Source organism: Ranitomeya imitator, chromosome 5 (assembly GCF_032444005.1).
Source record: "Ranitomeya imitator isolate aRanImi1 chromosome 5, aRanImi1.pri, whole genome shotgun sequence".
Lineage (NCBI taxonomy): Eukaryota > Metazoa > Chordata > Amphibia > Anura > Dendrobatidae > Ranitomeya > Ranitomeya imitator.
In genome coordinates, this window is record NC_091286.1 from 436,339,695 (window position 1) to 436,365,869 (window position 26,175).

Genomic DNA, 26,175 nt, shown 5'->3' on the forward strand with positions numbered 1-26,175 from the left:
TTGACTCCTGGGTGTGCCATCTCGCTCTCTCTCTCTCCAATTGTGGGCCATAGAAAGCCTATTATTTTTTAAGCTTGATTTGGGTTCCAAAATCTACCTGAAAAAATCACTACATCAATCAGTGGGAGATAAATATTGGCCTCTGGGCTTGTGTGCCACTCCTGACTCCTGTGTGCGTCATCTCTCACTCAGTGGGCCATAGAAAGCCTTTTCTTGTTTTATTTGTTTTCTAAATTCTCCCTGAAAAAATCATTTTATTTTATTTGGTTTCTAAATTCTTCCTGAAAAAATCATTTTATTCTATTATTTTTTTTTCCTAAAGTCTCCCTGAAAAAAAAAACAAAAAAACAAATCAGTGGGAGATTAATATTGCCCTTTCTGCTTGTGTGCCAGTCTTGACTCCTGGGTGTGCCATCTCTCTCTCTCTCCAATTGTGGGCCATAGAAAGCCTATTATTTTTTTAGCTTGATTTGGGTTCCAAAATTTACCTGAAAAAATCACTACATCAATCAGTGGGAGATAAATATTGGCCTCTGGGCTTGTGTGCCACTCCTTACTCCTGTGTGCGTCATCTCTCACTCAGTGGGCCATAGAAAGCCTTTTCTTGTTTTATTTGTTTTCTTAATTCTCCCTGAAAAAATCATTTTATTTTATTTGGTTTCTAAATTCTTCCTGAAAAAATCATTTTATTCTATTATTTTTTTTTCCTAAAGTCTCCCTGAAAAAAAACAAAAAAACAAATCAGTGGGAGATTAATATTTACATTTGTGCTTCAGTGACAGTCCTGCGTGTGTGGCATCTCTCTCATTCGTTGCCACCAACAACAGAGTGTGTAACATTGTGCCTGATTTTCGTTGTGTTCTCACTCACCTGTAAAGGGGTAGCTAAATCATACTGAAGTTATAGCTCACCGTGTAAGTTGTGTGACAGCAACAAATACCGTTAGTTTGTTTACGTTTTTAAAACAATGAGGAAGTCTGGTGGAAGAGGTCGTGGCCGGGGGCGTTCATTGTCAGCTGGTAATGAGGGTAGTGGTAGTGGTGGAGCATCAGCTGGTCGTGGGAAAAAAAATATTGCACCTAAGTCTGGAGCTGTGGAGCCAGGTTCGTCGTCTGGTTACACAAGGCCTCGAACGCTCCCTTTTCTGGGAGTAGGAAAACCGCTTTTAAAGCCGGAGCAGCAAGAGCAAGTTTTGGCTTATCTTGCTGACTCAGCCTCTAGCTCTTTTGCCTCCTCTCGTGAAACTGGTAAATGTCAAAGCAGCGCGTCGTTAGTGGATGTTCACGGTCAGGGACAAGTCGCTTCCTTGTCCTCTTCAGCAAAAACAACAACAGAGAAGAATGCAGCAGGCGACACAACGGGTTACTCCATGGAGCTCTTTATACATACCGTCCCTGGCTTAGAAAGTGAAGCAGTTAACAGTCCATGCCCATTACAAGTTGAATCTGACATGGAGTGCACTGATGCACAGCCACAGCCAGACTACTATGGTCATTTGACTCAGACCACAACATTGCCCTCGCAGGGTAATGATCAAGAATCAGACCCTGATGAGACTATGTTGCCCCATCACGAACGCTATACCACCGACCGACACGGTGACACAGACGAAGTTGCACACGAGCTACAAGAAGAGGTAATAGATGACCCAGTTCTTGACCACGATTGGCAGCCATTGGGGGAACAGGGTGCAGGCGGCAGCAGTTCTGAAGCGGAGGAGGAGGGGCCGCAGCAGGCATCAACATCGCAACAGGTTCCATCTGCCGGGCCCGTATCTTGCCCAAAACGCGTGGCAAAGCCAAAACCTGTTGGAGGACAGCGTGGCCATCCGGTTAAAGCTCAGTCTGCAATGCCTGAAAAGGTATCCGATGCTAGAAAGAGTGCAGTCTGGCATTTTTTTAAACAACATCCAATTGATCAGCGCAAAGTCATCTCTCAAAAATGTTCAACTACCTTAAGCAGAGGACAGAATCTGAAAAGTCTCAATACAAGTTGCATGCATAGACATTTAACCACCATGCATTTGCAAGCCTGGACTAACTACCAAACGTCCCTTAAGGTTGTAGCACCCTCGGCCAATGAAGCTAGTCAGCAACGCAACATCCCTTCCGGCAGTGTAGGGCCACCATTTTCCGCACCACCTGCAGTATCTGTGCAGGTTTCTTTGCCAGGCCAAAGCAGTCAGGGTCAGGGAATCACCAGTTTCGTAGTAGGAAACACTGCATCTAGGGCACCGGAGGCAACAATACCATCTCCCACCGTCTCTCAGTCTGCCATGTCCACCGGCACCCCCGCTAGTTCCACGATCTCCAGCTCTCCAGTCCAGCTCACCCTACATGAGACTATGGTTAGAAAAAGGAAGTACTTAGCCTCGCATCCGCGTACACAGGGTTTGAACGCCCACATAGCTAGACTAATCTCGTTAGAGATGATGCCCTACCGGTTAGTTGAAAGCGAAGCTTTCAAAGCCCTGATGGACTACGCTGTACCACGCTACGAGCTACCCAGTCGACACTTTTTTTTCCAGAAAAGCCATCCCAGCCCTCCACCAGCATGTTAAAGAGCGCATCGTCCATGCACTCAGGCAATCTGTGAGCACAAAGGTGCACCTGACAACAGATGCATGGACCAGTAGGCATGGCCAGGGACGTTACGTGTCCATCACGGCACACTGGGTGAATGTTGTGGATGCAGGGTCCACAGGGGACAGCAAGTTTGGGACAGTTCTGCCTAGCCCACGGTCTAGGAAACAGTTGGCTGTAGCCGTTCGCACCCCCTCCTCCTCCTCTTCGTCCTCCTGCAGAAGCGAGAGCTCGTCCACAGACCGCAGTTGCACAACCACTCCATCCGCAGCTGCCACTGTTGCACACCAGGTCTCCCATTATGGGGCAGCAACTGGCAAACGTCAGCAGGCTGTATTGGCTATGAAGTGTTTGGGCGACAACAGACACACCGCGGAAGTTCTGTCCGAGTTCTTGCAGAAAGAAACGCAGTCGTGGCTGGGCATTGTAGATCTTGAGGCAGGCAAGGTAGTGAGTGATAACGGAAGGAATTTCATGGCTGCCATCTCCCTTTCCCAACTGAAACACATTCCTTGCCTGGCTCACACCTTAAACCTGGTGGTGCAGTGCTTCCTGAAAAGTTATCCGGGGTTATCCGACCTGCTCCTCAAAGTGCGTGGACTTTGCTCACATATCCGCCGTTCGCCCGTACACTCCAGCCGTATGCAGACCTATCAGCGTTCTTTGAACCTTCCCCAGCATCGCCTAATCATAGACGATGCAACAAGGTGGGACTCAACACTGCACATGCTTCAGAGACTGTGCGAACAGAGGCGGGCTGTTATGTTTTTGTGGGAGGATACACATACACGGGCAGGCAGTAGGATGGCAGACATGGAGTTGTCAGGTGTGCAGTGATCGAAGATTCAAGACATGTGTCAAGTCCTTCAGTGTTTTGAGGAATGCACACGGCTGGTTAGTGCAGACAACGCCATAATAAGCATGAGCATCCCCCTAATGCGTCTGCTGATGCAAAGTTTGACGCACATAAAGGATCAGGCGTCTGCAGCTGAGGAAGAGGAAAGCCTTGATGACAGTCAGCCATTGTCTCGCCAGGGCAGTGTACAGGACGAGTTAGCGGGCGAAGAGGAGGAGGAGGACGAGGAGGATGATGGGGATGATTATATTTTTAATGAGGAAGCTTTTCCGGGGCCACTGGAAATTGGTGGCGCGGCAAGGCTGGGTTCTGGTTTTTGGAGGGACACAAGTGACGTGGATTTGCCTGAAACTGCCCCTCAACCAAGCACAACCGCAGATTTGAGAACTGGAACTTTGGCCCACATGGCGGATTATGCCTTACGTATCCTCAAAAGGGACACACGCATAACTAAAATGATGAACGATGACGATTACTGGTTGGCCTGCCTCCTTGATCCTCGCTATAAAGGCAAATTGCAAAATATAATGCCACATGAGAACTTGGAACTAATATTAGCAACCAAACAATCAACTCTTGTTGACCGTTTGCTTCTGGCATTCCCTGCACACAGCGCCCGTGATCGTTCTCTCACGAGCTGCAGGGGCCAGCAGACCAGAGGAGTTAGAGGGGCAGAAATCAGAAGTGGCGTTGGCCAGAGGGGTTTTCTGACCAGGTTGTGGAGTGATTTTGCTATGACCGCAGACAGGACAGGTACTGCAGCATCAATTCAAAGTGACAGGAGACAACATTTGTCCAGTATGGTTACAAACTATTTTTCATCCCTTATCGATGTTCTCCCTCAACCGTCATTCCCATTTGATTACTGGGCATCAAAATTAGACACCTGGCCAGAATTGGCAGAATATGCATTGCAGGAGCTTGCTTGCCCGGCAGCTAGTGTCCTATCAGAAAGAGTATTCAGTGCTGCAGGTTCAATACTAACAGAAAAAAGGACTCGTCTGGCTACCCAAAATGTAGATGATCTAACCTTCATTAAAATGAACCACAACTGGATTTCGAAATCTTTTGCCCCACCTTGCCCGGCTGACACCTAGCTTTCCTATGAAAAGGTCTTGCCTGTGGACTATTCTGAATGCCTTTTCCAATCTCGTAATTTTCTGCACCTGATTGTCCAGCATACGACATGTTTACACCTCACTAAATGGCCAAACTCCCCACACGGGGCCGTGGTATCGACACTTGGCGACAGCACCCGTGAGAGTGCTGTTTGTCTGAAGAGGTGGGTGTGCCCGCTTTTGGTCGACGGCACTGCCACTGTGTCCCTCCTAGTACAATAAAGTGTCTCTGGCGGTGGTCGTGCGCACCCAAAGTCAGACACACCATTGTAATATGAGGGGCCCTGGGCCTGTACCGCCGGCCACAAGACAGTTCCCCCCCCCCAGCTCAAACAGTGCTCTACCACTTGCAAAATTATCTCACAGCTCCACCAATGTTTAGTCTATGCGCTGACATCCTTCAATGCCTGCCACTGACAATACCATTGTATTGACATTTTTGTTATGTTAGGCCTTCGAAGCCTGTCTGCGGTCACTCCTTCCACTATGCCTCCACTGACCACACCACTGCTGCCCGTGTACCCCTGGAACCAATTTAAAATTGCCTACAGCCAGCCCAATTTTTTTACTTTAGGCCTTCGATGCCTGTCTGCGGTCACTCCTTCCACTAGGCCTCCACTGACCACACCACTGCTGCCTGTGTACCCCTGGAACCAATTTAAAATTGCCTACAGCCATGTGTTATTATTTTAGGCCTTCGATGCCTGTCTGCGGTCACTCCTTCCACTAGGCCTCCACTGACCACACCACTGCTGCCCGTGTACCCCTGGAACCAATTTAAAATTGCCTACAGCCATGTGTTATTATTTTAGGCCTTCGATGCCTGTCTGCGGTCACTCCTTCCACTAGGCCTCCACTGACCACACCACTGCTGCCCGTGTACCCCTGGAACCAATTTAAAATTGCCTACAGCCAGCCCAATTTTTTTACTTTAGGCCTTCGATGCCTGTCTGCGGTCACTCCTTCCACTGGGCCTCCACTGACCACACCACTGCTGCCCGTGTACCCCTGGAACCAATTTAAAATTGCCTACAGCCATGTGTTATTATTTTAGGCCTTCGATGCCTGTCTGCGGTCACTCCTTACAATATGCCTCCACTGACCACACCACTGCTGCCCGTGTACCCCTAGAACCAATTTAAAATTGCCTACAGCCAGCCCAATTTTTTTTATTTTAGGCCTTCGATGCCTGTCTGCGGTCACTCCTTCCACTAGGCCTCCACTGACCACACCACTGCTGCCCGTGTACCCCTGGAACCAATTTAAAATTGCCTACAGCCATGTGTTATTATTTTAGGCCTTCGATGCCTGTCTGCGGTCACTCCTTACAATATGCCTCCACTGACCACACCACTGCTGCCCGTGTACCCCTGGAATCAATTTAAAATTGCCTACAGCCAGCCCAATTTTTTTATTTTAGGCCTTCGATGCCTGTCTGCGGTCCGTTCTTTCTACTACTACTACACTGACCAGGCCACTGCTGCCCGTGTTCCCCTGGAACCAATTTAAAATTGCCAACAGCAATGTGTTATTATGTTAGGGCTTCATGCCTGTTTGCGGTCACTCCTTCCAATAGTTCTCCACTGACCAGACCAATGCTGGCCGTGTACCCCTGGAACCCAGCTGAAAGTGCATGTAGCCTCCTTTTTTTCTTTGTTTTATATTTAGAAAGCCCAGATGAACTACGCTGTGCAACGGTTCAAGCTACCCAGTCGACATTTCTTTTGCGAGAAAAGCCATCCCAGCCCTCCACCGGCATGAAAAAGTCTGCATTGTCATAGCACTCAGGCAATCAAACAGTAGAAAGGTGCACCTGACAAGAGACGCATGGACCAGTGGGCATGTCCACAAAAAGTTACGTGTCCATTACGGCGCACTGGGTTAATGTGTTGGATGCATGGTCCACAGGGGACAGCCTACAAAGTCTGTCTGCAGTCCCTAATTCCAATTTTCCTCCGCTGACCACACCACTGCTGCCCGTGTACCCCTGGAACCAATTTTACAGTGTCTACAGCCTAATTTTGTTATGTTAGGCCTACTACGCCTGTCTGCGGTCCCTCCTTCCAATACTCGTCCACTGACCACACCACTGCTGCCCGTGGACCCCTGGAACCTATTTTTAATTGCATATAGCATCCTTTTTTTAATAGTAGGCGTACAAAGTCTGTCTGCGGTCCACTATTGAAATTGTCCTCCACTGCCCAGAGCACTGCTGCTTGTGTACCCCTGTAACTTTTTTAAGCTGCAGTGAGCCACATTTTTGGGTTAAGTCCTACTACCTGTGTCTGTCTGCGCCACTCAATTCAGCTGTGTTCCTTTGAAAAAAGCTGAGCGTCAATAGTCTTGTTTTCAGCCTCTAGTAATTTTAAAACTGCATTGGGGGCACAACTTTGGTAGGGCCTACTAACGGTGTCTGCCTCCCCAAGGTGTGCCCCAGGTTTCCTCGCCATTGCTTCGATCTTAATGCTCTCGTTTAGTAGTTGTTGGAAACTACACTGCATTAGGCCTACAAATTGGGTATGGGGTGTAGAGAGATGGTGTGTTCCACTCCAAGGTGTTCTCCAGGTTGCCTTTCCTGAGCTTCGATCTTCCGGCTCTCGTTTAGTAGTTCTTGGAAACTACACTGCATTAGGCCTACAAATTGGGTATGGGGTGTAGAGAGATGGTGTGTTCCACTCCAAGGTGTTCTCCAGGTTGCCTTTCCTGAGCTTCGATCTTCCGGCTCTCGTTTAGTAGTTGTTGGAAACTACGCTGCATTAGGCCTACAAATTGGGTATGGGGTGTAGAGAGATGGTGTGTTGCACTCCAAGGTGTTCCCCAGGTTTCCTCGCCAATGCTTCGATCTTCATGCTCTCGTTTAGTAGTTGTTGGAAACTACACTGCATTAGGCCTACAAATTGGGTATGCGGTGTAGAGAGATGGTGTGTTCCACTCCAAGGTGTTCTCCAGGTTGCCTTTCCTGAGCTCCGATCTTCCGGCTCTCGTTTAGTAGTTCTTGGAAACTACACTGCATTAGGCCTACAAATTGGGTATGGGGTGTAGAGAGATGGTGTGTTCCACTCCAAGGTGTTCTCCAGGTTGCCTTTCCTGAGCTTCGATCTTCCGGCTCTCGTTTAGTAGTTGTTGGAAACTACGCTGCATTAGGCCTACAAATTGGGTATGGGGTGTAGAGAGATGGTGTGTTCCACTCCAAGGTGTTCCCCAGGTTTCCTCGCCAATGCTTCGAACTTCATGCTCTTGTTTAGTAGTTGTTGGAAACTACACTGCATTAGGCCTACAAATTGGGTATGCGGTGTAGAGAGATGGTGTTCCACTCCAAGGTGTTCTCCAGGTTGCCTTTCCTGAGCTTCGATCTTCCGGCTCTCGTTTAGTAGTTCTTGGAAACTACACTGCATTAGGCCTACAAATTGGGTATGGGGTGTAGAGAGATGGTGTGTTCCACTCCAAGGTGTTCTCCAGGTTGCCTTTCCTGAGATTCGATCTTCCGGCTCTCGTTTAGTAGTTGTTGGAAACTACGCTGCATTAGGCCTACAAATTGGGTATGGGGTGTAGAGAGATGGTGTGTTCCACTCCAAGGTGTTCTCCAGGTTGCCTTTCCTGAGCTTCGATCTTCCGGCTCTTGTTTAGTAGTTGTTGGAAACTACGCTGCATTAGGCCTACAAATTGGGTATAGGGTGTAGAGAGATGGTGTGTTACACTCCAAGGTGTTCTCCAGGTTGCCTTTCCTGAACTTCTATCTTCAGGCTCTCATTAAATTGTGGTTAAACGGAACAACTGCATTTGGCGTACTAGTTGGTTTGGGGCCTACTATCGGTGTCTGCCACTCCTTGCTGTTCTCCTGGTTTCCTGTCCTGAAATTCCATTTTCAGGCTCTCGTTAAGTAGTTGTTAATGTTAGACTGCATTTGGCCTACTAGTTGGGTTGGGGCCTACTATCGGTGTCTGCCACTCCTTGCTGTTCTCCTCCACTGAACAAAGCTGTGCCGCCTGTTTACTACGGTTGCCAATTTTGAACTGCATTTCGACTACTTACTGATTTGGGCCTACTCTCTGTGTCAGCCTCTCATTCCCGTTGTCCTCCACTGCAATGCCCCCTGGTTAGTCCTGTGTTACCAATTTTGAACTGCATTTAGCCCACTTTATTCTTTGGGCCTATATCTGTGTTTCCTCCTCATCCTGCCCATTGCCCAGCCAGTGATAGATGAGTCTGCTGGTACATTGACCCATAACGCAAAATTCCCCGTGCACGCTACACAGCAAGATTGTGACCCTGCTGAAAGTCAGGTTCCTCTTCCCGCATACCATACCACCTTACACGGGGACAAAGAGGAAGGTGCAGATGAAAGTGCAGGTTCCTTCATCAGGTGGGGGGAGGAATACTAGTTGGCGATGTCACTGGCACAGGGCCTCTCATAGTACGCAAAAGTGTTGCTGCCGGTGGGAGGCGCCCCCGCCGTGCAAACACACCGCTGTATTTTGAGGGGCCCTGTGCCAGTGCCAATGCCAACGAGTGGGCCCCCCCTGCTTGCTCAGGATCACAGCACTTGCAAAGTTTAAATACTTACCTCTCCCTGCTCCACTGCCGTGACGTGGTCCAGATTTACTGGGCCCACTAATTACTTGAACCAGCCCTACCCCCCACAACTTTAGCCAAATGACCCCCAATTTCAAATGCCTTCCAATTATTATAAGGTAAATTACGATTGACAAGTTTATTTAACAAGAATGGATGTTTTTGCCATTAAAATGGGCAGTGTAGGTGTTTTCCTGGCCTCCACTCACTGCCGACTATGCTCCCCCATTGACTTGCATTGGGTTTCATGTTTCGGGCGATACCCGACTTTTCGCGATAATCGGCCGATTCCACTCGACTCGACTTCTAAGATAGTCGGGTTTCGCGAAACACGGCTCGACTCTAAAAAGGTCAAGGTCGCTCAACCCTAACGGCGACGTTTGCCTCTAAATTGTCCTTTAAGGGGACAATTACTATAGGCTCATTCTCCCACTCGGTAGAGCTCTGCGTGGATTCTGGGGCGGAGGGCAATTTTATGTCTTCTGCCTTCGCCCAACGTCACGCAATACCCCTGGTTATGCTAGCTCAACCAGTAACGGTATGAGTGGTGAATGGGTAGACACTGCCCTCACAGATAACACACCAGACCATCCCTTTTACTCTGTCCATGTCGCCATCTCATCAGGAGATTATATCTCTGCTCGTCATTCCTGAGGGAATTGATGAGGTCCTGTTGGGAATACCTTGGCTACGGTACCACTCTCCTCATATCGAGTGGTCCTCTGGCAGAATCCTGGGATGGGGCGAATCTTGTGGGGGTAGGTGTCAGAGGGAGTGCGTTCAGGTTGCTACTACAGAGGTACCCGCAGATCTTTCCTCTCTCCCCAAGCAGTATTGGTCTTATGCAGACGTGTTCTCCAAAAAGGCGGCGGAGATCCTTCCGCCCCATCGCCCCTATGACTGTCCTATTGATCTCTTGCCTGGTGCTGAGCCTCCCCGGGGTCGAGTGTATCCGCTATCTCTCCCGGAGACGGAGGCAATGTCACAGTACATCCAGGAAAATCTGGCAAGAGGATTCATTAGGAAGTCAGTGTCACCTGCTGGGGAAGGGTTCTTCTTCGTGCAGAAGAAGAATGGGGAATTGCGTCCATGCATAGACTACAGGGGTCTTAATGCCATCACCGTTAAGAATAAGTATCCTTTGCCCTTGATATCTGAGCTCTTCGATAGGCTTCGGGGAGCAAGGGTATTTACTAAACTAGATCTGCGGGGTGCTTACAACCTGATTCGCATCCGTGAGGGGGACGAATGGAAGACGGCTTTTAACACCAGGGATGGGCACTATGAATATCTGGTGATGCCCTTCGGGCTCTGTAATGCCACAGCCATTTTCCAAGACTTTGTGAACGATATCTTCCGGGATATGCTTTCCACCTCGGTCGTAGTCTATCTGGATGATATTCTCATCTACTCTCCAGATATTGACTCCCACCGGAGAGATGTTTGCAAAGTCTTCGACCTCCTACGGGCAAACTCCCTCTATGCCAAGTTGGAGAAGTGTATGTTTGAGCAGGAGTCCTTACCTTTCCTAGGCTACATCATGTCTGCCCAGGGATTGGCTATGGATCCTGTCAAACTACAGGCTGTGATGGACTAGCAGGAACCCCATTCTCTTAAAGCGGTGCAGCGCTTTATGGGGTTCATTAATTACTATCGCCAGTTCATTCCGCACTTCTCAACTTTGGTAGCTCCCTTGGTTGCCCTCACCAAGAAGGGGGCGAATCCCAAAATCCCCAAGTCTCGTAACTGCACCATTATCTGGGTGATCACCGACCATTTTTCCAAAATGGTGCACTTGGTGCCTCTTCCACGGCTACCTTCTGCACGGGCTCTCCGCCCGTAACATCAGGCTGCGAGTTGAGTCCACTAAGTTTGCTCCTCGCTACTTGGGTCCCTTCAAGGTTCTCGAACAGGTTAATCCTGTGGTCTACCGTTTGGCTCTTCCTCCACGCTTGGGTATCACCGACACCTTTCATGTGTCCCTCTTGAAACCCGTATACATGTCCCGGTTTTCCGAGTCATCTGCCGGGACATCGGGTTCGTCTATGGACGATTACGAGGTGAACGCTATTTTGGGGTGCAAGGTGGTACGCAGCAAAAAGTTCTATCTGGTGGATTGGAAGGGTTATGGCCCAGAGGACAGGTCATGGGAGCCCGCTGAAAACATTCAGGCCCCACAGCTCATTGCTGCCTTCGAGCGTAGCGAGGCCCAAGGAGGGAGGGGCCCTAGGAGGGGGGGTAATGTTAGGTCTCGAGTTCCCGCTTCTGCACAGGGGGAATCTCGAGCCATCTCCGCTGCGGTCTCCCATTCTTATCCAGCCGCAGTGGAGTCTGCTCAGCAGGGACGTCGGTCCCAGCGTCTTGCTCAGTCTCACTCTGTACAGAGAGTTACTGCTGCTTCTTCAGCTTCTGCCATTAAAGCCAGTGCTGGTCAGCAGCGAGCGGACTTCTCTGGGACTAAGTCCTTGTCTGCACACACTGAGCATGCCCAGGGCAAGATCTCCCGTTGGAGATCGAGGGTCATGTGCTCAGGCTCTGCAGCACATTCCATTGGTCCTCTTGGCAGGTCTTGGAAGGGCAAAGTTTCTGTGGCCACTTCCTGTGCTGCAACTATATAAACTGCGCATGACCGCACAGCCATGCGCTAGTGTACATTTGCATACGTGTGTTTGTTGTGAGTGCAAGTCGTCCTTGGATACCCCTACCCTATTGTATGACTGTTCGCGTATGGTGTATGGTTGCTATCTAGCGCCCGACTAACCACTCAACGTGTCACACACGTATCAGCGTCTATTGCTGTGACCGCCAGTGCGGCGCCACTCGCCAGTAGTGTGCCTCCTGACCCACGTCTGGGTTCTTAGTGGTGTCTGCCAGCTCGGCACTGTTCGCACTTCTGTGCTCTAATTATTACTGTTACCTTACACACCCAGTTGCGGTGTTGTGCCAGCAAGGGTCTAATCGGACTTCAATCCTAGTTGGGGTTGAGTTCGCTGACTACTTGCTCGCGCTCTATGTGCGGTACCGCGGTCCTGTGATGCAACAGGATCGCTTCCTTCACACTGGGTGAAGTTTAACCCACGTGTGTATACTTATGAGTACCGCCATATAGTCCGTCATTACTTGGCAGCAGGTTCCATCTCTGCACGGTGGACCCCGGGCTGCGAACGCACCATACTCTATCTGTCTTATTATTTGGTGCGTTCCGCTAGCCCTAACACAGAGTTAAGAAGTAGGCCCAATGTAGGGGTGTATGTCACTAAGACTTGTAAAGGAGTGTCTGGCCTGACAATCATTTGCTCATGGGGGTACATTTTTGAAAAATATTTAATGTGGATCATAGACACCCTTTCCAAAAAATTGACTCTCTGTAGCAGCATGGAACATGCGAACCCTGGTGACCCAGTGGTGGAGAATGAAGAGATATAGCCGAAGGTCTCATTAAAACCTAGGCCCAATGTAAGGGATTGTGTTTACTACACTTGTAATGCCCATACACTAAGTGCATAGGCTGACAAACCTTTCCCCAAGGGGGATACATTTATTAAAAACATAGTATGGGCATCCTAGACACCCTTGACAAAAAATTGACAGTAGCAGCACGGAACACATGAAGCCTGGTGATCTAGTGGTTGAAAATGATGAGAGGTTGAGGAAGGCCTCATTAAAAAGTAGGCTCAATGTATAGGAGCTGGTCTCCTAGACTTTAATGCCCATACACTAAGAGCCTATGGGCTGTCAAACATTTCCCAATGGGGGGGATAGTTTTTTTTTTTTAAATTATTTACGGGCATCATAAACATCTTGCAAAACTGTAAAGTGGTTTCCTGCACAGTTGCTGCTGGGAAGGTGCATTTAAAAAAAAAATGGGGACAAATCGTTAGATGAAGTGATTAGGAAAAGGGGCATGGTGATGACAGGAATGGGAATATATATGATTAATAACAGCGGTGGCTATGGGAGGTATGAGATCCAGGATAGAGCCAACAATGATTAGTCGTTTATCCACCACCAATTACCAGAATGTGTTTCATGCCCTTCAGAAGATTGGTGTAAGGGTACCGTCACACTATACGATTTACCTACGATCACGACCAGCAATATGACCTGGCGTGATCGTAGGTAAATCGTAGTGTGGTCGCTGGGGAGCTGTCACACAGACAGCTCTCCAGCGACCAACGATGCCGAGGTCCCTGGGTAACCAGGGTAAAGCGCAGGACCGCGCTTAGTAACCCGATGTTTACCCTGGTTACAAGCGTAAAACTAAAAAAAAACAAACAGCACATACTTACATTCTGGTGTCCGTCAGGTCCCTTGCCGTCTGCTTCCCGCATTCACTGACTGCCGGCCGTAAAGTGAAAGTGAAAGCACAGCCGCTGTGCTCTGCTTTCACTTTACGGCCGGCAGTCACAGTGCGGGAAGCAGACGGCAAGGGACCTGACGGACACCAGAATGTAAGTATGTGCTGTTTGTTTTTTTTTAGTTTTACGCTTGTAACCAGGGTAAACATCGGGTTACTAAGCGCGGCCCTGCGCTTAGTTACCCGATGTTTACCCTGGTTACAAGCGAACGCATCGCTGGATCGCATCGCTAGATCGCTAGATCGGTGTCACACACACCGATCTAGCGATGACAGCGGGAGATCCAGCGATGAAAGAAAGTTCTAAACGATCTGCTACGACGTACGATTCTCAGCAGGATCCCTGATCGCTGCTGCGTGTCAGACACAGCGATATCGTAACGATATCGCTGGAACGTCACGAATCGTACCGTCGTAGCGATCGAAATGGTATAGTGTGACGGTACCCTAACAGAAGCGCGTGTTTGACTCGGCCTAAAAAAAGCCCGTCAAAAATATGTTGCCAAAGACGCACGTGTCTGTCTAAAGGGCAAAGTGCAACATGTTCAAGAGATGCTGAATTAGAGAAAGCAGATTAGTGTTGGAGGATAACCAAACAAACCGATGGATGCATGTGAAAAAATAAGTTTAAAGAGGAGTGCACCGTCCGTAACTATAAACAAACCCGTGACACAAGCTTCTTCATCTTCACCCATACATATTACCAATAATATCCAAATGTCACGGTCGAAAATTATTTGTTCTAGTGTAACGAACACTATTAAAGGAATGCCACTAAATGTAGATAACCATTGCCCTAGTAAACACCAGATTTCCTCGTTACAAGATATGGACGATGATGGTATTGATGACGACTTTGAAGTTTACCACATCCACACCAAAAAGATGAAGATCACAGCTTCAAAAAATGTGCAAAAAAGGCTGGGAATGTGTGGAAAATCATTTTCTCTTGGGAACTAAAGTGGTTACTAAAGTGGTACCGAATGATGCATAAACAGCTCTCATGTCTATTTAGTGTGAGATGGTTGAAAGATGATGTATTCTTTTTTGTTCATGTCCACTTTTTGAAAGCGAGCAGAAAAGAAGGATGAAATAGCATGAAGATGTGTGATTTTGATCACTAAGGACTCGGTGATGTCAGATACAGATTATTATTATTGTTATTATTATTTATTATTATAGCGCCATTTATTCCATGGCGCTTTACATGTGAGGAGGGTTATACATAATAAACAAGTACAATAATCTTGAACAATACAAGTCACAACTGGTACAGGAGGAGAGAGGACCCTGCCCGCGAGGGCTCACAATCTACAAGGGATGGGTGAGGATACAGTAGGTAGGGTAGAGCTGGCCGTGCAGCGGTTTGGTCGATCGGTGGTTACTGCAGGTTGTAGGCTTGTCGGAAGAGGTGGGTCTTCAGGTTCTTTTTGAAGGTTTCGATGGTGGGCGAGAGTCTGATATGTTGTGGTAGAGAATTCCAGAGTAGGGGGGATGCACGAGAGAAATCTTGTATGCGATTGTGGGAAGAGGAGATAATAGGGGAGTAGAGAAGGAGATCTTGTGAGGATCGGAGGTTGCGTGCAGGAGAGTACCGGGAGACGAGGTCGCAGATGTATGGAGGAGACAGGTTGTGGATGGCTTTGTATGTCATGGTTAGGCTTTTGTACTGGAGTCTCTGGGTGATGGGGAGCCAGTGCAGGGATTGACAGAGGGGAGAGGCCGGGGAATAGCGGGGGGACAGGTGGATTAGTCGGGCAGCAGGGTTTAGAATAGATTGGAGGGGTGCAAGAGTGTTAGAGGGGAGGCCACAGAGCAGGAGGTTACAGTAGTCAAGGCGGGAGATGATGAGGGCATGGACTAGGGTCTTTGCGGATTCTTGGTTTAGGAATGTGCGGATCCATGAAATATTTTTGAGTTGGAGGCGACAGGAAGTGGAAAGGGTTTGGATATGTGGTTTAAAAGAGAGATCAGTGTCAAGGATTACCCCAAGACAGCGGGCTTGTGGGACTGGGGAGAGTGGGCAGCCGTTTACTGTAATGGATAGGTTCGTTGGGGAGGTCGTGTGAGATGGGGGAAAGATGATGAATTCTGTTTTTTCCATGTTAAGTTTTAGAAATCTAGTGGAGAAGAAGGATGAAATAGCAGACAGACATTGAGGGATTCTGGTTAGTAGGGTGGTAATATCTGGTCCGGAGATGTAGATCTGTGTGTCGTCAGCATAGAGATGATACTGAAAGCCGTGAGATTCTATGAGCTGTCCCAGGCCAAAGGTGTAAATGGAGAAGAGCAGGGGTCCTAGTACTGAACCTTGCGGGACTCCGACAGATAGGGGGCGAGGTGAGGAGGTGGTGTGTGAGTGGGAGACGCTGAATGTACGGTCAGTTAGGTATGACGAGATCCAGGATAGGGCCAATAGATAGATCTGCGGGTCATCGGCGTACTGATGATATATCAAACCGTGCCATTACATCAGCTGTCCCAGGCCAAAGGTGTAGATGGAGAATAGGGGTCCTAGAACTGAGCCTTGGGGAACACTGAAAGACTGAGGTCGAAGAGAGGAGGTGGTGTGGGAGAGGGAGACACTGAATGTCCCTGTAACAGTGGGTAGGAGACGGCACGATTACCCTGCTACATTGCTGGTATGCTTTCCACTTTGGTCTTTATGCTATATTTCTCCTTGTGCTCCCGGCCTGATATGTTACAATTCTAATTTTTAGTGTTGGAGATTTCTGCATGGATTTAATCTGTTTGATATCCTCAATACTGTGTACTTGCTTTACACTATGGGGATCGTTGTCCTGCTCTTAGTGCTCCATGTGTTTTTTGTCGCCACTTTTTAACCCACTATTGTGTCCGTGACTTTTGTCCAAGCATTTATATTTAATAAAAAATTTTCATGATTTTTTCACATATTTGGACTATTGCACTACTTCTTTGTGTTTAGCTTTATGTCCCTGTAACAGCCTGGTTGTATTTTAAAGACTGTGTCTCGTTCTCCAGTATATTTACCCATCTCCTCCTAGACTGCGCCTCAGGTAGTGCGCATGCTTGGTCTGCGATCCAGAGTCCTTGCACACCGCGTCCCCGTGTCCTTGGAAACGTCAGGTACTTGGCCCGTATGTCTGGTCACGTGGGGTGGGTGCTGGAACTTCCGGGTCATCCTGACCGCGCACGTGCCGGCATTGCTTGGGGCTTCAGTGATAGGAGGACGCACAGTGTAAAGCACACTCTAGACCTCATAGTAATCACCCCCTGACCAAGGATATCTTCCGAAACGTGCATCGGGGTACGCGAATGCAGGACTTGGCAACCCTTAAAGGTATATACTCACTATTTTTTGTCCCTCCTGCACATAGCACTTTATTATAATTTGAGCACATGTTTTGCTTGCTGTTGGACTATAGCACATCGCACCTTATATATTGTATTTTGGTATGGATATATACAATATGCAGTGGATTGGTGTGCACTGCTTTTTTATGAGTTATATTTAATTATACTCTGGTTTCACTTGATGGGACTATTTACTTGGAAACCTGGTTGTCAATAACATCTTATGAATGAATTTTATATGTCCTGTTTCGCGTACATATCTATTGTTTTAAAATTGTTTTAAAATTGTTGCTATGAGTAATTTGCAATAAAGATATTTTGTGATAAAATACCTGCGTAGGGTTTCTCTGGTGATCCATAGGGTTGTTGGTTCTTCCAAGTCATGGTCATGTGCGACAATGGCTGGAACCTGGTGGCTGCTGTTTGTCGAGGCAAGCTCACACACGTGCCATGCCTGGCCCATGTGCTTAACCTCATTGTTCAACCCTTTCAGAAAAGCGACACGGAGGTGCCAGATCTACTAGGAAAAGTATGAGGCTCTGCGTACCCATTTTAGAAAGTCAACTAGAGCTTCATCCACCTTTACCGGGTTTCTGCAGCAGTTTCAGCTTCTTGCTCACCAACTGGTGTGTGATGTCCTCCCCATGCATTGGAACTCTACACTGCATATTTTGGAAATGATTTGTGAGCAGAAGAAGGCAGTTGTTGACTACCAGCATCAACAAGGCCGTTGGTATTCAGTTCTGACTTCACACATAAGATCTCAGGAGTGGACATGGATGTCAGACATATGTACCATCCTCCAAAACTTTGAGGAATTCACCAAGATGGTGATCGGCAATGATGCTATAATTAACATCTCCATCCTGCTTCTCTGTGTTCTAATATTAATATTTATAGTTATTTATATAGCGTCAACATATTTACAGTTTCAAACACAACAGTCATAAGTAACAACGATAACAATAATACAATAATTAAGCAGAAATAAAACTACTCTGCTTGTGACAGCTTACAATCTATACTAAGTAACAATGAAAACAATAACTAAACCCCCCAAAAAAACCTGTATGTGACAACTTACAATCTACAATGAGGTGGAGGAAATAAAAACTACCAGGGAATGTATTTACAATGATGTATTTATAATGATATTACTGAGGTTTGTCAAAACTCATGGAGGCCTGAGGACAAGGAGGAGGAGGAAACCATCGTCAGTTGTCCTCTTGGTGAGGACATGGAAGTATCGACTGTTAGCAGTCTTGAACGCATGTCTGTGTTTGTTACACTGCCTTTCCCGTCACCCTCGCGTTCTCAAAATTTTAGGTGACAGGCAATACTGATTGTTGACAATTCTAGACCCAAACTACAAGGAAAACTTTATATCTCTTATTCCAGAGGAGGCAGACAGGGGTACTACAATGTTGGAGGACTATAGGGCCCTTCTTGCTGAATAATTAAAAAAATTCCCATCTGAAAATGCTGGCAGAAGAGGTCACAGTTTGTTGGCCAAGCAAGGAGTACAGGTGAGAGACACAACTCCAATCCAGCAGAGGCAGTGGAACACTGACAAAGATTGGGGAGAGTTTTCTCACACCCTCCTATCGCCCTGGCCCAGAGGCTTGGGGGACTCTCACAAGGAGTGCTTTGTTTGGGAAAATGCTGAGTGAGTTCCTTGCTAACCGTACCAACGTCCTCTGTCATTCCTCTGTGCACTTTATTTATTGTTTTGCAAAGCTGAACACGGAGCATGAACTGTCTCTCTCTACTGTGAACGTGTGCTGTACTCACGGTGATGGTTCACACGGTGTCTCGCTCTCTGACAGTTACTGTAAACATGGCTCCCACCTTTTTGGCAGTCCCGCTTTTAATGGCAGGAGCAAACGCCTTCATAATACAGAGACAGAGTACAACACCACCCAAGCATTGACTCTCTGCTCTTCGGATTTTCTATGTGCGCAGTGACTGCCTCTAGGTAGAAGATGATGAAGGTGGTAGTAGCAATTGGAGCATTTAACACAGTCAAGAAGCAGCCATAACAACTTGAAAGATAATTATTTTTAAAGAGATACCACATTGTTCGACATGTAGCCTGTATTTTTTAATTTTTTAAACTAAAATAGTGTACCGAACTAGGGTAAAAGACAGCAAATAATGCTGAATGTAGGCCTGAATTTCCACAATTTGTAGGCCACAAATACATCAGACGTCTGACAGCGATAACACACTGCCAAATATGTGGCCTGTATTTTTTTTAATGCAAAATAGTGCTGTATATAAGTAGAGTAACAGACAGCAAAAACAGTAGAAAACCAGCCTAAAATGGCCAAACTTGGAGCATGCAGATATATGAGGCCTGTCACGGAAATACCACACTGCCAAATATGTGGCCTGTATTTTTTTTAATACAAACTAGTGCTGTATATAAGTATAGTAAGAGACAGCAAAAACAGTGGAAAACCCACCTAAAATGCCAAAACTTGGAGCACGATGATATATGAGACCCTTTTTCTTTTTTGGTGAATTTAAACCCCCCCCCCAAAAAAAGAGTGGCACAAGGCTACCACACAGAACTATGCTACTTCGGAAATACAATGTCTGTCTGACATAACAGACTGTATTCTTTTTTTTTTGGCTTTTGGGTGAATTTATAAAAAAAAAAAAATAGTAGAATAAGGCTAGCATACACAACTATGCTATGCATGCTTGACAAACTATGATTTTTAAACAGATGCACCAGGACTCAATCTGACATAACAAACTGTATGGTTTTTTTTTTTTTTTTTTTTTTTTTTTTTTTGGGGGGGGCGAATTTTTGGAAAAAAGAAAAACAAAATGAAAACTGCAACTAGGTATATAGTAAATAAGCAGCATCAGACAGTTATGGAGCTTTGGGAGAGATGCAGTGGGAGTTATGTACACACATACAGTACCTGCAGGCCTTGCACTGATGTGGATATGGTAGTGCAGCGCCCCAGGGTCCTGGTCATTGCAGTAATGTCATTTTCCTCTAGGGGTGAGTGATGTTACTTTTGGAGGCAATAAAGGAGATCTCTTTACCAGGTACCACAAACATACAACATGTATGTTATGCTATGCTCCTTTTTATTAGGGCACTCTTCACACTTCGGTAAATCTGGTGGCCTGAAGAGGAAGTGAGGCAGTTGCTGGCTGAGCTTTGCTGAGGTAGTTGGTCCCTGACAGGGGTGGGAGCCTGTCAGAGGCCTAGACAGAAGGTAATGGAGCTGTGCCTGCCCCACGTGCGGCAGTTCCTAAGAATGGACACAAAAAGAGAACTGTATTGTCGAGAGGGTGAAGAAGTCATAGCAAAGGAGTGGATACCAGAAGGAGTTCTGCCCTACACAGGCTGCCTCCTTCTGAGGCGTAGGATCCCGGTAGCCAGAACACTGAGGGCGCAACAGTCCTTTATGCGTTGCTGCAGAGACTGGCAGGACAGCTAATTACAAGTTACTGATCCGCCCCATACCCAGGAGGCAAGGTGGCACCCACGAGAGGCCGGGGCATGATAGAGTCCCTGTAAAAAGTCCCAAGCCACCGGTCATATGGGTTTGTCCTATCCATCTGGGGGACAGAAAGAGAGATAACATCGATAACATCTATATATCTAATAGGGTACTACAACAACCAGGCACTAGAGGAAGGCTACAGATTTCCACCTGGATAAGGGGACTCTGGTTTTGCCTCCAAACCGTCCGGACTCTGCCTGCCCTGTGATCTGGTGCTCTGGACTGTGGATGCTGAAGTCTACAGTAAAAAGGTAAAGAGAATGCAACCTTGTATTCTCGTTATTCACTGCGCCATCCACCATCTACACTCTGGGAAGCTCTGGGGACACACTTCACCTGTGGGAAGGTATACCATCTAGCTGCCATAACATCACCCCAGTGGACCCTTTAAAGCAGCGTCGGTCACCCTGCCCGAATACCACTGGTGGTGTCATGAACATTTCCCCTTTAAAGACCTTTCCCTTTAATACAGACCTCCCAAGGGCCACGGACCGGGTCAGCCACCGTGACATCCCCCTGTGAACCGAAGGACCCGGTACAGAGTACCCTTAGCCCTTGGGGGGACTCCACTGTGCCTTGCCTACCTAGCGCTTCAATCTCGGGACACACGAATTAGCCCTAAAAAGAACTGGTGGTTTCTCAGGAGTTGTGGAATTTACATTTGCAGACCTACACTATTAACCCTGCTGTTCTGTTGGTCAAAAATGACCGACTTTGAACTTCAATATTCTTTAAAATATTCAAGATGCGGCTCTGAAACCCGTGGCCGACCGACCCATCCTCATTTAAGTCAATCAACCACAAGTTTCAGAACCGCATCTTGAACACCCCAAAAAATACCAAAGTTCAAAATAGGTCTCCCCAGACCGAACAGAACAGCAGGGTTAAAAGCACGATTCTGACCCTATTTCGGCAGCATCTTTCCCTAAACTAGCTAAGTCCGGAGCAGAATGCGGCGAGCAGGATGTTGTCAGGTCTCTAAGGCTAGGTTCACATTGCGTTAGTGGCAGTCCGCTAACGGAATCCATTACATAGTGCCACTAATGCTATGTAATGGATCCGTTAGCGCATCCATTGACCGCAATGTATCTAACGCATCGCTAACGTATGCGAACCTGAGCATTAAAGGTCGGCATCTATACCAAACATCTACTGTGCGGGAACGGACATCGAACACAGACTTCACCAGGACAGAATGGCAAACACTGCTTTTAATCATTACCATTGGTAAGAAAGCTTTGGTTCCCACACACTCAAATGACAGCATGAGCCGGCAGCTATGATCAGAGGTAAAAAGATTATCACCAGTCACTTGAGTTGGTTGAAGGGACTACTGCTCCAATCAGCCTATGCCTTCTGCCACTAATAACAGTGAGTGCATGTAGAAAAGCCGCGGAGACACCATCACGTGTTTCTCAACACAAGCAATAAATAGCCATGTCTTTCACCGGGAAGGAACAACCACGGGAAGGGCAGCATCCAAAAAGGAAAACCACCTATGCCAAAACATGGATCACTGCGTTGAGAAACACGTGATGGTGTCTCTGCGGTGTTGGATGTTTTGATTTCCCTGAGGTCATTCATCCTTATGTTTATAGTCCTTTTACTAGGCACTGCTCCTAATAGCCAGTTTCCTACTCCACACTGATGAGGGGCAAATACCCCGAAACAGCTGTCTGTGGATGGATACCATCTTTTGGCATAGGTGGTTTTCCTTTTTGGATGCTGCCCTTCCCGTGGTTGTTCCTTCCCGGTGAAAGACCTGGCTATTTATTGCTTGCGTTGAGAAACATGTGATGGTGTCTTTGCGGCTTTTCTACATTCATTTGCATATTTCCCATAAGGGATGGGGGCAGTGTTCTGGATCACTGCTTTGAGAAACACGTGATGGTGTCTCCGCGGTGTTGGATGTTTTAATCTCCCCGAGGTCATTCATCCTTATGTTTATAGTACTAATAACAGTGAGAGCAGACAGCACCTGAGGGGAGTATTCATCAGCTGCCACCTACGCTCTAAACACAAGTGCTTCTCACTAAAGTAGAATATCATCAAAAAGTTAATTCATTTCCGTTCTTCAATACATAAAGTAAATCTCATATATTATATAGAGTCATTACAAACAGAGTGATCTATTTCAAGTGTTTATTTCTGTTAATGTTGATGATTATGGCTTACAGCCAATGAAAACCCAGCAGTCATTATCTCACTAAATTAGAATACTTTATAACACCAGCTTGAAAAATGATTTTAAAATCCAAAATGTTGGCCTACTGAAACGTATGTTCATTAAATGCACTCAATTCTTGTTTGGGGCTTCTTTTGCATCAATTACTGCATCAATGTGGCGTGGCATGGAGCCGATCAACCTATGGCACTGCTGAGATGTTATGGAAGATCAGGTTGCTTTGATTGCAGCCGTCAGCTCGTCTGCATTGTTGGGTCTGGTGTCTCTCATCTTCCTCTTGACAATACCCCTTAGATTCTCTATGGGGTTAAGGTCAGGCTAGTTTGTTGGCCAATCAAGCACAAGCCAATCAGGTATTGGTACTTTTGGCAGTGTAGACAGGTGCCAAGTCAGCTGGAAAATGAAATTTCCATCTCTAAAAAGCTTGTTGGCAGATGGAAGCATGAAGTGCTGTAAAATTTCCTGGTAGACGGCTGTGCCGATGTTGATCTTAATAAAACACAGTGGACCTACACCAGCAGATGACATGGGTCCCCAAACCATCACTAATTGTTGAAACTTCACACTAGACCTCAAGCAGCTTGGATTGTGTGCCTCTCCACTCTTCCTCCAGAATCTGAGACCTTGATTTCCAAATGAAATGCAAAATTTACTTTAACCTGAAAACCACACCTTGGACCACTGATCAACAGTTCAGCTCTTTTTCTCCTTGGCCCAGGTAAGATGCCTCTGGCATTGTCTATTGGTCATGAGTGGCTTAACACAAGGAATGTGACTTTTGTAGCCCATGTCCCAGATTTTTCTGTGTGTGGTGGATCCTGAAGCAATGACTCCAGCAGCAGTCCACTTCTTGTAAATCTTCCTCAAATTTTTGAATGTCCTTTACTTAACCATCCTTTTAAGGCTGTGGTTATCCTGGTTGCTTGTGCACCTTTTTCTACCACTTTTTTCTTCATCTCAACTTTTCTTTAATATGCTTGGATACAGCACTTTGTGAACAGCCAGCTTCTTTAGCAATGTGGAGTGCTTGTGGAATGTGTCAATGATTGCCTTCTGGACATCTGTCAAGTCAGCAGTCTTCCCCATGATTATGGAGCCTACTGAAACAGACTAATGGACCTTTGTAAATGCTTAGGAAGCCTTTGCAGGTGTTTTTTTGTTAATTATTCTAATCTACTGAGATAATGACTTTTGAGTTTTCACTGGCTATAAGCCATAATCATCAGCATTAATAGAAATAAACACTTGAAATAAATCACTCTGTTCATAATCACTCTATATAATATATGAGATTCACTTTGTGTATTGAATAACTGAAATAAATTAACATTTTGATGATATTCTAATTATGTGATAAGCACTTGTAAACAATGATTTAAAAAACTGCATAGTTTCACGTGTATTTTTGATAACCAGTCAGGCAAAACTTATAAATGGGGGGCTGCAACCCTTAGCTGTCATGCATATAGCAGAGTGGCAAACATTGGAAATTCTGGCCCTCATTCAAGTGAATGGGGTCTGGGTTCAGGTTCAGGTCCAGGTACTGTTCTGGTACTCAAACCCAAACTTTTTTTTAACTGTTCTGCCGAACCTGTCGAACCCACACATTCAGGCATTACCCATCTCTACTATTGTGGAATATGTATGTGTATATATATATATATATATATATATATATATATATATATATATATATATATACATGTATATATATATATATATATATATATATATATATATATATATAACATTCAGAGTTACACTTTAGCTTTTGTAAGACATAGAACAACTTTAAAAAATAGTTATCTCTATATAAATTATAAAGTAGGGCACATAGGTGAAGTGAAGCAAATCAGGTAATACAGAAGTAACACATGCTTAACATGGGCTAAATATTTATTGCTATCTGTCAGTATACATTGCAGCAAGCTATTAATATAAACCAGAATACATTAGGTTCACTACTTTAATAATAAAAGGCAAACAAGCTGTCCACTCTTTGCATCCACTATTACACATATCACACAGTATATGCAGTATACAATGATTGATTATATAGTGGTTACATTTATTTGCAAATGACAGTATTTAGCTGTTCATATATTTGCCCCATCAGCACTCACCATTTTATTCTCCTCTCCCTCATTAAGCACTGCATGATTTTCTGCCATTCCTTCATGTACCAGTACGACTCTGCAAAACGGAGTATGGGAATGTGGCAACTCTTAATCCCTTCTGATCTGGAAACTTTTCACTGCAAAACTTTTGTTTCCAGAAAGTACAGCCTCCAGATTTGCCTACAGACTCTTATTGGAGTTTGTTGTTAAGTAGAACATTTTTATATTGGGTACAAATATTTCTTTCAAATGATGTATTAGGATTTTATATAACACAGTAGATATTTATTTCACCTATGTTTAAATACTCTGCTTTCTCTTTTCAATATATATCAAGAGTTTAGATTGTAGATCACTGATATATAATAGAAAAATAAAGTGGCTATTGTATAAAACATGAAAAAGAATTAATGAGCAAAAACAAATACAGGTATCACAAGATGATATTGGACTTTACTGTAGATCTGTTAATGTTGATGTAATTGTTTTCATCAGCACTCTAGCATTCTATTGGGAAAGTAATAGAAGATGTGGGGATATAGAAGTATGTGAGTGAGCAAACTTTCAATTAAAGAAATGTAAATAATGAAGGAAACAATGATAGGGGGAAAGTGAAAGATCAGTGGAGGAATATCTTATTTTCAAACTACAATACTAACATTCAGAACTAAAACATGCAACACTTACATGAGACGGGCACATTAATAGTTTTTGTATGCACAACTAAATGTACCACAGCATTTATATACTACTCCGCACTGAAACAAAAGCTTGCTTATATGGGACACAGTAACTGCTTGTTCAGTTGGATCACCCCCCAAGGGCCGTGGGGTACTCGGTACCGGGTCTGATGTTCACTGGGGAATGTCACAGTGGCTGACCCGGTCCGTGTCCCTCAGGACGTCCGTATAAAAGGGAAAGGCGTTTAAAGGGATAAAGTCTATGTTCGTGACCCCACCTGTGGTATTTGGTCAGGGTGACTGACGCTGCTTTAAGGGGTCCGCTGGGGTGATGTTATGGCAGCTAGATGGTATACCTTCCCACAGGTGAAGTATGTCCCCAGGGCTTCCCGCTGTGTAGATGGTGGTATGGTGAGAGGTGCAGAGAAGAACGAGGACACAAGGTTGCAGTCTCTTTACCTTTTACTGAAGGCGTCAGCATCCACAGTCCAGGGCACCAGATCACAGGGCAAGCAGAGTCCGGCCGGTTTGGAGGCAAGTCCAGAGTTCCCTTGTCCAGGTGGAAAACAGTAGCCTTCCCTTGCGCTGCGGTGGTGTAGTCCCTTACTGCCTATGGCTTCATATAAGGGTCTCACAGATGTGCTCTCTCTGTCCCCATTTAGGATAGGACAAAACCCATATGATTGTTGACTTGAGCCTGTTTATAGCGTCTCTTAGATAACCTGGCTCTGTAGGTGTCACTGTGCCTCCTGAGTGTAGGTGCGGACAGGTAACCTGCAATCAGCTGTCCTGCCTTTCTCTGAAATAAGGCGTAGACGTCCTTACTCCCTCGGTGTTCTGGCTAC

At 46.1% G+C, this 26,175-nt stretch overlaps 1 protein-coding gene across 1 annotated transcript in view; it reads right to left on the reverse strand.

The window, feature by feature from the left end:
• The window catches only part of LOC138638116 (probable cation-transporting ATPase 13A4), a 542,444-nt gene extending 517,674 nt beyond the window's left edge, over nucleotides 1–24,770 (reverse strand). The window contains exon 1 of the mRNA XM_069727138.1: nucleotides 24,657–24,770. Coding sequence (XP_069583239.1) covers nucleotides 24,657–24,704 — 48 coding nt within the window. The 5' untranslated portion in view covers nucleotides 24,705–24,770. The remainder of the gene's footprint in view (nucleotides 1–24,656) is intronic.
• Nucleotides 24,771–26,175: the final 1,405 nt, after the last annotated feature.